This window comes from Bubalus kerabau, chromosome 20 (genome assembly GCF_029407905.1).
Source record: "Bubalus kerabau isolate K-KA32 ecotype Philippines breed swamp buffalo chromosome 20, PCC_UOA_SB_1v2, whole genome shotgun sequence".
Taxonomy (NCBI): Eukaryota; Metazoa; Chordata; class Mammalia; order Artiodactyla; family Bovidae; genus Bubalus; species Bubalus kerabau.
This window is the reverse complement of record NC_073643.1, coordinates 29,039,210-29,056,748: the sequence shown is the minus strand read 5'-3', so window position 1 is coordinate 29,056,748 and position 17,539 is coordinate 29,039,210. Positions and strand designations below refer to the sequence as shown.

The 17,539-nt window shown below is 37.9% G+C and overlaps 1 protein-coding gene across 6 annotated transcripts in view; it reads right to left on the bottom strand.

Annotated features, from left to right (window-relative positions):
- The window catches only part of CNTN3 (contactin 3), a 391,647-nt gene that overhangs the window by 40,567 nt on the left and 333,541 nt on the right, over positions 1–17,539 (bottom strand). For 3 of the 6 annotated variants that reach the window (XM_055557267.1, XM_055557264.1, XM_055557265.1), the window contains exons 14-18: positions 6,958–7,078; positions 5,769–5,927; positions 5,520–5,669; positions 3,574–3,644; positions 2,396–2,630 (exon numbers count right to left, since the gene is read on the bottom strand). In XM_055557267.1, coding sequence (XP_055413242.1) covers positions 2,396–2,630; positions 3,574–3,644; positions 5,520–5,669; positions 5,769–5,927; positions 6,958–7,078 — 736 coding nt within the window. The remainder of the gene's footprint in view (positions 1–2,395; positions 2,631–3,573; positions 3,645–5,519; positions 5,670–5,768; positions 5,928–6,957; positions 7,079–17,539) is intronic. The other 3 variants (XM_055557268.1, XM_055557266.1, XM_055557269.1) reach the window with 2 other exon arrangements.

The window sequence follows — 17,539 nt, the reverse complement described above, 5'->3', positions numbered from 1 at the left end:
AGTGAAATGTCTGAGGATATTTCCAATAACTCTCGCTTTTTCAAAGACCAGTCAAGTCAGATTCTGACATCTGGAACAGACAGAAAGACCTTTAACTGACTCATCAGTGGTTGCAGGGAAGGTAACAGGAGAAGGAATGTGCAGGAGGCAAGAGGCTCTGGCTGTTCCCTCCCTCCTAGCTACCAGCCCCACTCCTGTCCAGGATGCACAGGGTGGACAGCACCCCAAAACTCCCTGGTTACTCCCCATCACTCCCCAGACCCCTGACCTGCCTTTGTAATGATAATCCTTCTCAGTAACTCTTGGAGAAGAGTTCTGGCTATGAATTTTAAAGCTCTTTCTGCTGCAAAAATTCTGATAATGCCTTTTCCTTTTTCTCTCAGAACTCGGTGGAAAAAGAACAAAACTAGGGGGTGATGGTATGATGAAAAAATGAGCTTTCCTTTTTTGTTTTTAGGAATGACAACTGTGGACCCACTTCTGCAATTTACTCTAAGGCTTGGTGGATAGAGGAGATGCTGTTAAATCTTATTTCATGAGCTCAGACTACTCAAGAGCAAAAGCCTAAGTTAAAATACTAGCTCAATAGGTCTGTATGGATTTTGGCAAATTCATTAATTTTTCATCAAGCTTCCATTTTCTCCTATGTAAATGGGAAATGACAACAGTACCAACACATCACTCCTCTTTGGAAAATTCAAATTAGGTAATGTCTGGCTCATAGTAAGCATTCAATACTTGTTACTCCTGCCATTCTAATTAGGTAGAACCACATGAGCTAGCAAAATATTCAGCTGCTTTTAACCTACAAAATGGCTTTATAGACTTCTCCTAACACTACTATTATTTTGTAAAGAGATGCAATAACTGGGACAGAAAGGCAGACAAAGGGAATGAGTCCAGAGTGGAGTGTGTGTGAGTCTATACTAACTGGAACTGGTGAACCCCATCCTCGAACCTGCATATTCTGGGCTTCACCAAAGTCATACTTGTGGTCTTCCCTCTCCAATCTGCTAAAACCTCTCTTTCAGCTCTTAGGAACCACTTTATAACTTGAGACTAGGGCACTTCAAAGAGAGTATCTTAATCTTACCCCCAAAAGAAGAAAGCTCTGGAAGACAGAGCCGCTCCCTGCTTCACAGACTAGGATTCAATGTATTTCCCCCTAAAGAGATGTTTAACTAATTGTGAACCCCTCTGACTCTTCACTGAGTTTCACACTTCAGGTAAGCATGGTTGATCTTTATTACCTGGATGAGGACTCTAACTGTGACTTCAAACATTCTTCTTTTGAAGAAATATATCTGAACTCACAAAGAACTTCCAAATTGGGGTTTTGGATCATAATTGGATTATTAAGTTTGGAACTGATAAAAAGAGCTTTCTCTATTTATGATGAGGCTTCCCTGGTGGCTCAGATGGTACAGCATCTGCCTGCAATGTGGGAGACCTGTGTTCGATCCCTGGGTCAGAAAGATCCCCTGGAGAAGGAAATGGCAACCCACTCCAGTACTCTTGCCTAGAAAATTCCATGGATGGAGGACCCTGGTAGGCTACAGTCCATGGGGTCACAAAGAGTCAGACATGACTGAGTGACTTCACTTACATATCAACAAACACATTGTCAGTCAAAAATATAAGTTGAAAATGCATTTAATACACCCAATATATGAAGAGCATAGCTTAGCCTGTGCTGTGTGCTTAGTTGCTTAGTCATGTCCTACCCTTTGCAACCTCATGGATTGTAGCCTGCCCAGGCTCCTCTGGCCATGGGGATTCTCCAGTCTAGAATACTAGATTAGGCTACCATGCCCTCCTCCAGGGGATCTTCCCAACCCAGGTCTCCCACATTGCAGGCAGATTCTTTACTGTCTGAACCACCAGTTAAGCCCAAGAATACTGCAGCAGGTAGCCTTACCCTTCTCCAAGGGGATCTTCCCAACCCAAGAATCAAACCGGGGTCTTCTGCATTGCAGGCAGGCGGATTCTTTACCAGCTAAGCTACCAGGGAAGCTCTAGTTTAGCTTAGCTTATCTTAAACAGGCCCTGGACACTTACATTAGCCTCAAGTTGGGCAAAATCATTTAATACAAGGCCTATTTTACAATAAAGTGTTGAACATCTCGTGTAATTTATTGGCTACTGTACTGAAAGTGAAAAACAGAATGGAGAATGGTTAAATAGTACAGAATGGTCATACGTGTATCCACTGTTGACCCCTGTGGTTGCCTGGCCAACTAGGAGCTGTGTCTACTGCTGCCCAACACCCTGATACATTATTTGACTCCACATCACCAGCCCAGGAAAAGACTGAACCAAAGTAAAATTTCCTCTGAATATGTGGCCCAGTTCACACCATTGTAAAGTTGAAAAATCATTAATAGCCTTTCCATACCTTCTTCTGCAGAGAAAACTGTTGTCACTGGGCTAAACGGCCCTTCACCTTTGTTATTATAAACACCCACTTTAACTTCATACAGTGAAAATGGCAGGATGCTTTCATTCCTAAAGACGTATCTTGGGGTATCAGGAGACGTGACCACTGTCTGGATCCAGTTGGTTACTCCAAGAGGGCGGAAAGCAACAACATACCCAAAACCTTCACCATTCTGTAGTTCTTCAGGGACTGGCTATAAAGGGAAGACATATTAAATCACACTTTCACATGAGGGCAAGGCAAAAATAAATTCAGCTATAATGTGGAGTCTTTTCTAAAAGTCATCAAATAATAATCTTCATTGTACGAAGTGGCTGGATTAGGAAAGGAGAAAAGGGACAGGGAGAAAGTGAGCTGCTTTAAAACAGACACACACCACTCTTTCACAGCCATCTAGATAACTAACTAGAATTTTCCAAAATAATTTAGATTTTTGAGCATCCTGTAGCCCCAATTTGTGTTCTGAGTAATAAAGATACACTTTCAGTTGAAATACTGCATCTCTAAATTAAATAAAAATCATCTCCTCCTTAATGTTGATCTTATAGGAAAAATTATATATTGACATGATAATTCACTGCAAGAGTAAAACTTTAAAAAAGGAAGTAAAAACCAGGTTTTAAACTCAAAGCTGTATTTGCATCATGTCAAAAATTTCTATTGATACTCCATGATCTCTTGACTTCTTATTTCTCCATCAACATCTTCAAAAAATAAAGATAACTTTCGCGCCTTCCGGCTTTGTTAGTTAACATTTTTCCCAATTATGACATAAAGCAAGGGCTGAGAGAATGGCCAGAAAGCAGCACTGTCTGGAGCAGTGGTGTGTGCATCCTCAGTGGGGGAACAGCTCCAGAGCCAACAGTCAAGACTTGACTCATCCCCAGCCAGATGACCTCGGGCAAAGTATTTAGTATCTCTATGCCTTAGTGTTTTTAACCTAAACAATGTTGTGAGGATAAAGTGAAAATAAAAATGCAAAATGCTAGGAACAGAGAATAACACAAAGTGAACATTAAAAAATATGCGCCCGTATTAATAGTTCTACCACCATCGGCACCATCGGCATCACCCAGGAAGCCATGGCTATGGGAAGACCATCACCCTAAGGGGGCAGACGCGGCCCAGACACTCACATCCCAGGTGATCACCAGTTCAGACCGGCTCCCGCCTCCTCCGCTGACTTCTGACGGAGGCACTTCTGGCACTACACAGAGAGAAGAAATGAAACCCTATTCACATCTGGTAATATTTATCTGAAGGAAGACTCAACATTGTTTACTTTTAATATCTGAATAATTCTACAATTGGCGTACTATGTGTGTGTGTGCATGTGTGCATGTGCATATATACATGCAATATGTATGTGTGTATATCTAAATATATTTATCTTTTGGGGAGATAATCACATGATTTACATTTGCATAAAATCATTAAAGATTCAAATATTTCAAACAGTAAGAAAAAATTACTCAGTATGAAGGTGAATAAAATGAGAAAAAGCGTTTCACGAGGGATTATGATAAATCAATCCAGCATGGAAATTTTTTTCCCCAAGTGTCAGTTTACTTTTTTTTAAATTGAAGTACAGTTGATTAACAATGTTTTAGGTGTACAGCAAAGTGATTCAGTAATAGACATATATACATACATATGTACACACACATATATATATTTTCCAGATTCTTTTCCCTTATAGTTATTGCAAGATATTGAATACAGTTCCCTGTGCTATATAGTAGGTCCTGGTTGCTTATCTATTTTATATATAGTAGTGTGTATCTGTTAATCCCAAATTTCTAATGTATCCTGCCCCTTTCATTCTCCCTTTGGGAACATTTCTTTTCTATGTCTGTGAATCTATTTCTGTTTTATAAATCAGTTCATTTGTACCATGTTTTTAGAGTCCACATATAAGTAATATCATATGATTTAATTTTACTTGATATGATAATCTCTAGGCCTATCCATGTAAGCATGAACATTTAACTTGCGACTACTCTAAGTAGAGTTCTCACAACGCTGGTTTTATATAAAAATGACTCACATTGAAATCTTCAAATCCTGTTCTTTTATGAATCTCACACAGGCATTAGATTTCTCACTAACAGAAGTTTGTTTTATAAATCTCACCACACACCTAGAGCATAAGATACCTAAAGGTAGGTCCTTGTGTTCACAGCTGTACCCACTGTACCTAGAAAGTGCTCAGCACACAGCAGATACTTTCTAAACATATTTCTGTGAATAAGTGAACTGAGTCTCAAGATGGATGTGGCTCCCCAATTTCTCATAATCCCTGGCACAAACATTCTATGCATTGTCCTAAGTGAAAAAGCATCATTAAAATTACTGAAATATATTCCATGACTTCTATCTTGGCTTTGTTTCAAAGTAATACATTGGCTGTATTTCAAACATAATTTTAGTCTTAACACTACAGATTCTGAAAAGGAAAGTCTTAAATCCTGTCTGATGCCTCAATAATGTGATACCATACCCACTTTCTGTTCTGTGGTTTCAGTGTTAGGCTGTTTTTAGCATTACAAAGGGGTCTTATGGTTAATATTAATAGTTACCCCTCATGAAAATTTTAAAAATAATTCTCCCTTAATTTAATACTCAAGGAGCCAAAATATAACTATTCATCAATCACTTAAGCTCATTCACTGAGCTTGGAGGGCAGAATGAGATTTCCTAGCAGCTGATCTCCCAAAAGTCATTATCCTACCAATTTGTCAATGCTTGTTATAAATGAAAACAGCACTTCCCCTGTTAACAAGGTGACGATGTCAGATAGTAATTATAACCTTAAGTGACAAAAACATAGTCACTCTACATGCACTAATGAAGGCTGGCGCTGGACTGAACTCTTGCAAATGTCACACTACATCAGATTCACTTACATGTGTGTCTTTTGACAAACGCCATATGGCCAGTCTGCCGTGAGATAGTTCAGATAATTGCAACGAGGCATTATTGAGGCTGAACCCCTGCTGGCCTGGCGATCAAGGGCAAGAGAAGTGGAAACACACCCCAAGGAAGACCTATGAAGCCAAGACTCAGAAAACAAAACACTAACCTGCCTCTTCAGTTCTTACTTTTTCTGAGGGTAAACTGGGTTCTCCACCTCCGATTTTGTTACTGGCTACAACCCGAAATTCGTACTCCACCCATGGATTTAACTCGACTACCGTAGCTGTGTGTGTTTTCCCATCAATGACCTCAGGCACTACAAAGGAATATTTCAGAGAGGTGAACGTTTGCGCATCTTAGGGTTGATCTGAAATCCATTCATTTGTACCAGTGGCATCTGCCTCACCCCCTTTACCTGTTGTGGCCGTTTGCCAACCCACGGAGAAGGGTGTCCTCGCCTGGATAGAATAGGCTATAACTGGGCTGTGGTTGTCTGTACCTTCTTTCCAAGAGAGCTGGGCAGTTGTGTCTGTAATTTCATCTACCTTCACGCTCTCTGGTGGCCCAGGTGAACCTATGGAAGGTGAAAATGCAAAGAACAGTTCAGTTCAGTTCAGTCACGTCTGATTCTAGTTAGCAATTCCATAAACCAAAGTGAAGAACCTGCCTCGTGACACGTGACACCTCATGACACTCCAATGGATCCCAATTTCAAAAGCACTTATGGAAAAAGGAAATTTCCCTGGCTATAAAACAACCATTTTCTTTCTTTTGCATTCCTGTTGTTAGATATTTAATCTGGAATTTGAGCCATGAATTCCAAAGGCATAACACTCCACGACTGCAAATGTACATCTGCTTTTTGAGTCCTCTGTTTGGCAGGATTCCTGTCTCTTTCCAAATTCAATAACCTTCACTTTTGTGTGAAGCCTTTTTTTTTTTTTTTTTTTTTAACCTCTTGGGACATCTCTGTAGTTTCCAGTTTGTTATCTAGAGCTGTTTTATTCTACAACGCACTCTGGGTAATTTTTCAGCCCAGTAGAAAATCAGTACTTTGGACAGTAGCTCAGATTGGCAAATTTTCTCAGGCATTCTGGATGATCCTGGTTTTTTGGAAGTACACACACACACACACACTCTATCACTATTCTCTTTCACATTTTCACATTAAACACTATCACTGAATTAATGACATGTTCAAAAACACATCAGCTTGGCAGCAGCTGTGGAATGCTTATGACTGTGAGAGCTATTGGAATGACAGAATTGAGATTTTTATTTCTTTGAATTAGCATCTGTCCTCATTGGTACAACTTCTGGTCTATTTGGGTGGGGTGGGTATCAAATCAATACTATAACTTGCATGCTCATACTGCTATCTCTGGAGAAGGAAATGGCAACCTACTCCAGTATTCTTGCTTAGAGAATCCTGTGGACAGAGGAGCCTGGTGGGCTGCTGTCCATAGGGTTGCATAGAGTTGGACACGACTGAAGCGACTTAGCATAGCATTGCTATCTCATCATGGTTTTTTCTTCAGCAAGGAAGGCTCAGTTAACATGTTTAAAAACAAAACAAAACAAAACTCTGAGCCATTAATGCTTACCTCTTACTATGAGGTCAGCAGCAGATGAAACGCTGTCCACCCCTGTCTGCACCATACAGACATATTTTCCACTGTGCTTCAATTGGATGTTTCTGATCATTAAATCACCTGATGAACTCTGCTGGAAAACACAGGTAATGAACATATTATTATTCAGAAAACACAGAGCATCTTAAAGGCCATATTCAACACCATTGGGACAAAAGCCATATTTAGAGAGAAGACCTAGGTGGTTACAAAACAGAAAATTGCTCCAATGGAAAATATGGAAATAAAAACAAGTTAAAAACCATACATGACTGCAGACATAGGTTTCTGTAGCTAAATAAATGACAAGCTTTCCCCTGAGCGTTTATGGTTTCACAGATAAATAAGGGCAGAGATTACAGTCTCAGAGTCTATTTACTTCCACTAGGGTGACACTTCTTTTTATATCCACTGCTCAGCACCAGCTCGACTCTTTTCTCTTGTTCCAGCCTCTCTGCAATTATCTGCCTGAGAAGAAGAGGGAAGCATTTAGGTATCTGGTGGGAGATAAATGCAGCACGACAAGGGGATTACCACGGTTGAGACACTTTTCTGAGCTCTTTGAAGCTTAAAAAGCCTAATGCTGTTTTAATTCCTTTGCTACAGAATTTAGGGACAGTCAGTATGAACCCCTCAGTAAGAAGAAATTAAACATTTTAAACCAAAAAATAATAGCTGCCCATAAAGACACTGGCTGGTGTTTCCCAGTGCCAATTAATGAAGCAAATGTATTTCTAAAAGCTCAACTTCAAATAGTCTTCATTTTAAAAGAATGTAAAATCATGTTCATAAAATGACTAACTGCAGGCCAGTTTCACGCATTAGTAAAAGTATGGATTGAAATAAAATGATTTGGAAAGCAAAGCCTTTTGAAAAGGATCACTTACTGGGAAAATCTCTAAACTGTACAGACAAGGAAGCAATGAGTGGTTTGTCTTATACATTAAAAGGATAATTTTACTTTTGGGTTTTCCTAGTATTTGTTGAAAGATGGATTCCACTTTCTTGTTTTTAGGTAATTTCCTAAGATCTTCTCTAGGTTGATTTCTTAAATATTGCTTCAAATCCTCAGGACTCTTAATGGTCTATACATTCTCTGACAGTTTGGACAGTATGGCTTTAGCATGATTTTCTTGAGTACTGGGAATAGACAGATGTGAGGTGATTGATGGCTGTAATTAATAATCCAGAAACTGTTAAGTTTGCACATTTTACTTTCATCAAGTTAAACTTTTTTCTTTCTCTCCCTCTCTCTCTTTCTCCTCAGGGTTATTTAGAAATTTATCCCTAGGACAAAACCTTCAATGCTTGCTGACCTTTAGAAACTCTCAGGTTTTATGAGCTCCATATCCTCACAGGAGGTTGATTATCATTTCTATAGAAAACTCTTATTTTCAGTGAAGTAAGAACTGTTAAACGATTAAATTCCATTAAGGCATTAGGGTAAGCTTTTATTATTTCCTGTGTTTATTTGCTTATTTTGAAAGCAGTTGGGTAAAAAGGGGCTGAAAGCAGGATTTTCTTTATGTCCATAGATTCATGAATACAGTTTCTAGGCATATAAGCTGGTTTTGTTTCTTGAAGAAGTTAAAAAAAAAAAAAAAAGACTGATGTTGGGTTTGTCATTTCTGTTCATTTCTGTTCATTTCGGTATTGATGGGTGAAGAGAGACATAACTTAGCTAGTTTATGTAATACCCAAACCATCTTCCTGAAGAAATATAGCTAGGCTCACTCACGATCAAGAGAAATATAACTTTTAATTATGTTTTACACTGAGAGTGAAAACAGAAACAATGAACATGCACACAAGGAACAATTGAGTTTTTCTTTCAGAACCAACATGAAATTGAGTGGATGAATACATTAATGAAACATAAAATGCAACAGAAACTAAGAATGATCCTGTCCTTAATTTTTGTCTTTCTCAGTAGCCTAAATTTATTTTATTTCTCTTCTAGCACTTTTTCTCTCTCACCCTATCTGTTGTCTTTTAATGAAGCAATATAAAGAGTCAAGATTGATCTTAACAAAATTTCATTAAATGCTTGCCATATATGACTCACTTGAGGTTAGAGAAGTGCCTTATATATAACCTCTGCTCTCTAGGATAGAACCTAAGTCAGGGTTTTATGTGTGTGTGTATGAAAAAAGTTATGTTTACAAATTTATGGAAGTTTATTTAATAAAGGTTCAATAAATCGCATGGCACATACCATATATACACAACCTCAGAATGAAAGAGGAAAGAAATTTCCAGTCCCGCTGAGGATGTGGAGCAACTGGAACTGTTATTATCACTTATGGGAGTGCTGCTGCTGCTTCAGTCGTGTCCGACTCTGTGTGACCCCATGGACTGCAGCCTACCAGGCTGCAGAATCCCGTCCATGGGATTCTTTAGGCAAGAACACTGGAGTGGGTTGCCATTTCCTTCTCCAATGGGAGTGCAGACTGGTGTAATTACTCTGGAACTCTGTTTAGAAATATCTACTAAGGCAGGATATAAGCATAATCTACAATCTGGCAATTCCACCCCTATTACATACTTCACAGATATGTGTGCATATGCTCACCAAAGACATTTATAAGAACATCTGTGGTAGTACTAACCATAATAGCTAAAGGATGAAAACAATCTAACGTCCATCACAATAAAGCAGCTTAATAAGCAGTGAAATATTCCTTTAATGAAATACTAATAGACCATGAAAATCAATGAACTATAACTACACAGATCATGCACAGCCAAGACTCAACATAAATAAAAGATATAAATCAGATAGAAAAGAGTAAAATGATACTGACCTATCATATTATAAATCTGGATTGTGACCATCTTTGGTGGGATATTTAACACTGCAACGAAGCAATCACTAGACTTCTGGAATAGGGCTTCCATTGCTTTTGGGTTTCACTGTTGTTTACTTGAATGGGTTCATTTTGTGAAAATTCATCAGGCCATGCATTTATAGCTTGTGTATTTTTGGTGAGAACATAATAGCTCTCAAGATGCATTTATTCTAATGTGTAACTACGGCTCTAAAAGCACGACTGTAAATAGGACCATAGTTGAAATGGTCAAAAAACATGGCTGTAATTCTAAACTTCAATTTCTTTCACAAGAATAAAATGCTTAATAGTAATAAAATACTATTAATTAGACCATTTGATACTTTCTTATGAAAATGACTATTCCCAGACATTAAAAAAAAAAGATAAAAAAGGACAAGGGAATTCCAAAAGGAAGTTTCACTTTGACCAAACCAATCTTGTCCCCATTAGTTTTCACTGTTAATGGTTAAAATACATGCAATTAATTACTGATTACAATAAAGATAATAGGAGAAGAGTGTAAAAAAAAATCCAAGTATAATTAGTCTATTTGTGGTATAATAGCACTTGATAGATTATTTTTCAATATAGTCATCAGTAAAATTACATCTATTATTTAGAAATATTTAGAAACAAGCTTGTAATCCCTTGAGTGTAAACATAATTCACATAAAGCAACTTACAAACATTACAAACATTAATACTCTTTGAATAAATTCTTAGAAGCACAATAATTCTTTGAATAAAAATAGCTTCTACTTTATTATCTCTTAAATTAGTGTTTTAGTCTTTCTTTATACAGTTTTCCTAAATTTTCCTTCCCCCCACCTCAAATAGAATGGACTAGAATTAGAACAATACAGAAGCAACTCTTCATTTCCCTATCTCTATTTCCCTTAAAACATCTCCCTCAAACTTCAGCAGTACAATTTCAGTTTTTCAGAAAGCAAGTCCTTTTTCTATGCTGCTGATCATAGCATTACTTGAAAATGGAGCTTTTCAGTAATAGAAGAGCCCTGTTCCTACAGGTTAAGCAGAGTTTTAAGATGAGGGAGACATTTCCCTAAGTCATATGAATTTTAGCTTTTTCTAGAAAGCACTATCATTTTAAATATGATCATTGATTCAAAAAATATTCATTAAACAATGGCTATACTTTAGTCACTGGGGATACAATGGTGAGGGAAAAAAAAAAAACACAACAGTCCTTATGTTCATGGAGCTTACAGCTGAAAGATGGCCATTAATCAAATGACTACTACAATATATGTAAAAGTACAGCGTAATGCAAGGTCAAAGTATGCAGACAAATCTATGAGTTTCTGGAGTCTCAATATATTGATAGTTAATATCTGCAATAGGAACAGAAGCTCTCCAGCAAAAGAGGGTTAGAAAAAATGGTCTATAAAAGAGACTTACACATATGCAGAGACTCTAAGACAGGTGAGAAAATAGTCTACTTTGAGGGTGCGAGGGGTAAGGTATGTCAGGGGGATAATCAATTCACAAATCCAAATGAATAAGCCTTCCCCACTACCAAAAGCTCCATTTAATTTTGCTGTAGCTGATTTCAGGTTTATACTCATGTCTTAACGACAGTATATTTTTTACTATATTTGAAAAAACTCAAAGAGGTTTGCTAAGTAATTAAGAATTACTTACTTATTTAATTATTTGTTCATCTAATTATATAGATTTCTCCAAGTAAAGATCATATTTACAGAACATGTTACATGTATAAACAGTAAATGGATTTATAAGCCAAATCACCTGTGAAGTAAATGCTAAGGAAAAGTCCAGAGTGCATGAGATGAATTAGAAGAGAAGTTTGCAGAAGCTTTAACTATAAGCAAGGTGAAAAGACAGCCTTCAGAAACAGAGAACATAATAGCAAATGAAGCAACTGACAAAGAACTAATCTCAAAAATATACAAGCAACTCCTGCAGTTCAATTCCAGAAAAATAAATGACTCAATCAAAAAATGGGCCAAAGAACTAAACAGACATTTCTCCAAAGAAGACATACACATGGCTAACAAACACATGAAAAGATGCTCAACATCACTCATTATCAGAGAAATGCAAACCAAAACCACAACGAGATACCATTTCACGCCAGTCAGAATGGCTGAGATCCAAAAGTCTACAAATAATAAATCCTGGAGAGGGTGTGGAACACTGTTGGTGGGAATGCAAACTAGTTCAGCCACTTTGGAGAACAGTATGTAGATTCCTTAAAAAACTGGAAATAGAACTGCCTTATGACCCAGCAATCCCACTGCTGGGCATACCCACCGAGGAAACCAGAATTGAAAGAGACACGTGTATCCCAATGTTCATCGCAGCACTGTTTATAATAGCCAGGACATGGAAGGAACCTAGATGCCCATCAGCAGACAAATGGATAAGAAAGTTGTGGTACATATACACAATGGAGTATTACTCAGCCATTAAAAAGAATACATTTGAATCAGTTCTAATGAGGTGGATGAAACTGGAGCCTATTATACAGAGTGAGGTAAGCCAGAAAGAAAAACACCAATACAGTATACTAACGCATATATATGGAATTTAGAAAGATGGTAATGATAACCCTGTATGCGAGACAGCAAAAGAGACACAGATGTATAAAACAATCTTTTGGACTCTGTGGGAGAGGGAGAGGGTGGGATGATTTGGGAGAATGGCATTGAAACATGTATAATACTATATATGAAACGAATCGCCAGTCCAGGTTTGATGCGTGATACTGGATGCTTGGGGCTGGTGCGCTGGGATGACCCAGAGGGATGGTACGGGGAGGGAGGTGGAGGGGGATTCAGGATGGGGAACATGTGTATACCTGTGGTGGATTCATGTTGATGTATGGCAAAACCAATAAAATATTGTAAGTAATTAGCCTCCAATTAAAACAGATAAATTTATATTTAAAAAAAAGAGAAGTTTATTAATTTTCCTATATATTTTCTTAGGTGATGATGGTAATTAAATTTCTGATATAATTTAAAAACCGCTCTGTATTGAAAGAAAAACACTACACAATAACCCACACCAGGTGAAGATAAGGAAGCAGACAGCTCATCACTAAATACAGGTAAGCTGAAAGTACATTGTGAGATATACAGCAAGTCAAAGTATAAAATAAACCTTGGAACTTGGAAAACCTCTTGAACCTTGCAAATATAACATGAACTTTCAATAAAACAAATTTTCAGCAAAAACTAATTCCCTAGTAAGCACTCTTGATATAAATGCTGCTGCTGGGCTGCCAAGAAGCATAATTTGCCAGTTTAAGTGGGAAAAAAGGTACTTTGAAAACAATTTGGAAGGCAAGGTAGAATAGAATTTCTTCTCTTTTTAAAATTACTTTTACACAGCCTGTTATTGTACAGACTCCAATATTAATCATTCATCCCAGCAACTGGGTTGTCTTCCAAGCCCTGACATTGCATGTGAATCATACATAGGAACCTTGCAACAGTCTAACCAATAGCTTACTTCTGAAACCTGAGTGGTGGTTTTATCTGTGAAGGTCGCTGAGGGAATTGGTAGCAGATGTGAGTAACTTCTGTATTTCTGACCAACCAAGTTAAGTCCCCCCAACACATCCCAAATGGATGTGACACAGCCACCTGCTTTACAGATGGACACTGCTCACCCAAGGAACGGAAATAAGGGCAACCACGGAAAGATGAAGATAGGCCCTAACACTAGAAACAGTGTTAGTTTATCTGGTTCATTAATAGTTTCATCTGAAACTTTGATGCCAAGCTATCTATAGAGGTCATATTTAGGGCAGTAATAAGCAACTGGTTCACATCAAAAAACTTTTGACTTTCTTTGGTACCAATAAATTGGAATACATGATCCTTTATAGATTCAAAGGATTAGATCTGATGGATAGAGTGCCTGAAGAACTATGGACAGAGGTTCGTGAGATTGTACAGGAGGTAGCGATCAAGACCATCCCCACGGAAAAGAAATGCAAAAAAGCAAAACGGTTGTCTGAGGAGACCTTACAAATAGCTATGAAAAGAGAAGAAGCAAAAGGCAAAGGAAAAAAGGAAAGATATGCCCATTTGAATGCAGATTTCCAATCAATAGCAAGGAGAGATAAGAAAGCCTTCCTCAGTGATCAGTGCAAAGAAATGGAGGAAAACAATAGAATGGGAACGATAGAGATCTCTTCAAGAAAATTAGAGATACCAAGGGAACTTTTCAAGCAAAGATGGGCTCAATAAAGGACAGAAATGGTATGGACCTAACAGAAGCAGAAGATATTAAGAGGAGGTGGCAAGAATACACAGAACTGTACTAAAAAGGTCTTCATGACCCAGATAATTATGATGGTGTGATCACTCACCTAGAGTCAGACTTAGAATATGAAGTCAAGTGGGCCTTAGGAAGCATCACTACGAACAAAGCTAGTGGAGGTGATGGAATTCCAGTTGAGCTATTTCAAATCCTAAAAGATGATGCTGTTAAAGTGCAGCACTCAATATGCCAGTAAATCTGGAAAACTCAGCAGTGGCCACAGGCCTGGAAAAGATTAGTTTTCATTCCAATCCCAAAGAAAGGCAATGCCAAAGAATGCTCAAACTACGCACAATTGCACTCATCTCACACACTAACAAAGTAATGCTCAAAATTCTCCAAGCCAGGCTTCAACAGTACGTAAACTGTGAACTCCCAGATGTTCAAGCTGGATTTAGAAAAGGCAAAAGAACCAGAGATCAAATTGCCAACATCTGTTGGGACATTGAAAAACCAATAGAGTTCCAGAAAAACATCTATTTCTGCTTTAATGACTATGCCAAAGCCTTTGACTGTGTCGATCACAACAAACTGTGGAAAATTCTTAAAAGTGATGGGAATACCAGACTATCTTATCTGCCTCCTGAGAAACCTGGATGCAGGTCAAGAAGCAACAGTTAGAACTGGTTATGGGAAAACAGACTGGTTCCAAATTTGAAAGGAGTATGTCAAGGCTGTATATTGTCACCCTGCTTATTTAACTTAAATGCAGAGTACATCATGAGAAATGTTGGACTGGATGAAGCACAAGCTAGAATGAAGATTGTCAATAACCTCAGACATGCAGATGACACCACCCTATGGCAGAAAGTGAAGAAGAACTAAAGAGCCTCTTGATGAAAGTGAAAGAGGAGAGTGAAAAATTTGGCTTAAAAGTCAACATTCAGAAAACTAAGATCATGGCATCTGGTCCCATCACTTCATTGCAAATAAATGGGGAAACAGTGGAGATATTGACAGACTGGGCTCCAAAATCACTGCAGATGGTGACTGCAGCCATGAAATTAAAAGACACTTGCTCCTTGGAAGAAAAGTTATGACCAACCTAGACAGCATATTAAAAAGTAGAGACATTACTTCGGCAACAAGGGTCTATCTAGTCAAAATTATGGTTTTTTCCAGTAGTCATGTATGGATATGAGAGCTGGACTACAAAGAAAGCTGAGCACCAAAGAATTGATACTTTCAAACTGTGGTGTTGGAGAAGACTCTTGAGAGTCCCTTGTACTGCAAAGAGATCCAACCAGTCCATCCTAAAGGAAATGAGTCCTGAATATTCATTGGAAGGATTGATGTTGAAGCTGAAATTCCAGTACTTTGGCCACAGCCACCTGATGCAAAGAACTGACTCATTTGAAAAGACTCTGATGCTGGGAACGATTGAAGGAAGGAGGAGAAAGGGATGACAAAGGATGAGATGGTTGGATGGCATCACCAACTCAATGGACATGAGTTTGATAAACCCAAAAGTAAGCTTTTGAGTATAAGTTTGGTGATAGACAGAGAGGCCTGGCATGCTGCAGTCCATGGGGAAACAAAGAGTTGGACACGACTGAGCGACTGAACTGAACTGATCCTTTACAGGATTTAGATATCAGCTTCTCTTATCATATCTATTGCGAGAGTGACATGTAGAAGATAAAAGCTTGGTCAAAGACTCTTCAGACATATATTTAATTGTATCTAATATCCAAGTTACCTTTGAGGTATCAGCTTCTATTTCAACATCAAGCTCATATTAACAACCTGGGGATTTTTTTTTTTTTTTTTTTTCTGATCAGGGTAGTGTTCGTGGAGTATCTTACTGGAAGCTAGTGATCTCATGATCCCTAGTGTCTGTTCCCAAAGTGATTGTTTCCTCAATGCTTCCTAAACTTCAGCCATTAGAAGGACACCTCTGCATTTTTGGTAAGCCACATCTCAGGACAAAATGCTCTATTATTTACTTAATTTTTTCTTAAACTATTTAACTTTCTTAAACTTAAATTATATAGAAGTCAACACAGAAATATGTGTACTTTTATCTAACATGGAACACTGCTGACAAAAATAATAGTTAACTGATAAAATGAAAAGGGTAGAAATAGAAAATAATGCCAACAGACATGGTCCACAATAATGTAAATGGACACTAGCTGTACATTTTCAAAGCCTCTGAGAATGTGACCTTTGCTCTTTTAATTAAAAAGGCAGATTAACAAGAATTGGAAAACCATTTGTGACCAACCTAACACCATACTGAATTACTCTCGTTGATTTAACCTAAATGATTGAAACAAAATTGAAAACAGCATGGATCTTACTCTGCTTTGTTGCCTATGGTGCCTTATCTGTGCTTTGCAAAACACTTGGCTACTCAGATCACTAAGCCAGTAGTTCTCAACACTGGCTGTACAATAAATTCACCTGGACAGTCTTTATAAACATACCAGAACTCATGAAGCTACATCTCAGAACAGTTAAATTAGGATGGATAAGAAATGGAGAGCTTTTAGCTAATTCTAATGATCAGCTAGTATCAAAACTCATTAAACTCCTGAGATTTGATATTCTTCATCTTCACTCCTCCTGGAACTAAAAGGCTCAAGACAGTCACCAACATCTTCTCCATAGGTTTAAAGCTCTACAGTCAATAAATGCATAAAATAATCATCAAGTTAGGTTGTTTAGTGCTGGATTTATAAGCAGAGGAAAGTACTCCGGTACATATTTTCATTCTGGAGGATGGCTGAGAAAGTAATATTTGTGAAACAGGAACTATAGGTCAAGCACAAGGCTCATTTCCTTGACATTAGATTGCACTGACATACCTATTGTCATTTTAAAAACAATAGTCATTGAAATAATTCAACACAGTGATAGGTTTCTACAGAAACTGTTAGTCAATGTGAATCACCCTAAGATTACTCTGAACTGATGTGACAATTCTGACAAAGAATGAAGGTGTTTCAAGTCATAATATCTAAGAGCATATCTTGAGTGGCAATCACATCTCACAGATCAAATGTCTTTTTTCTTTTTGTTGTTTTTACCCTGATACAAGAGGTTTAAAATATACTGGGAGTAGATCTGTCCCTTGTAGAATTATAAAGTTAGCACATAAAAAAATGAAATCCACTGATACCAAGGTACAAAAAGCCACTGTTTTCATGGAAACTTGAGCAAGCAATTTGTGCCAAATGTCTTGTGTTCACTTCCTAGTTCCAATTAATTTTGGTAAGTAATAAATTACTCCCCAAATTTAGTGGCTTTAAAAAATGATGATCATTCACACCACTCAACAATGTGTAATCTGAGCAGAGATCATCAGCTCATCTCAGTTGTAAACCTTATCAGCTGGGGCAGCTTGAATGGGGACAGTACCAGCTTACATGACTGTTGAGTGGTGTTGGCTAGTGAGTGGAAGCACA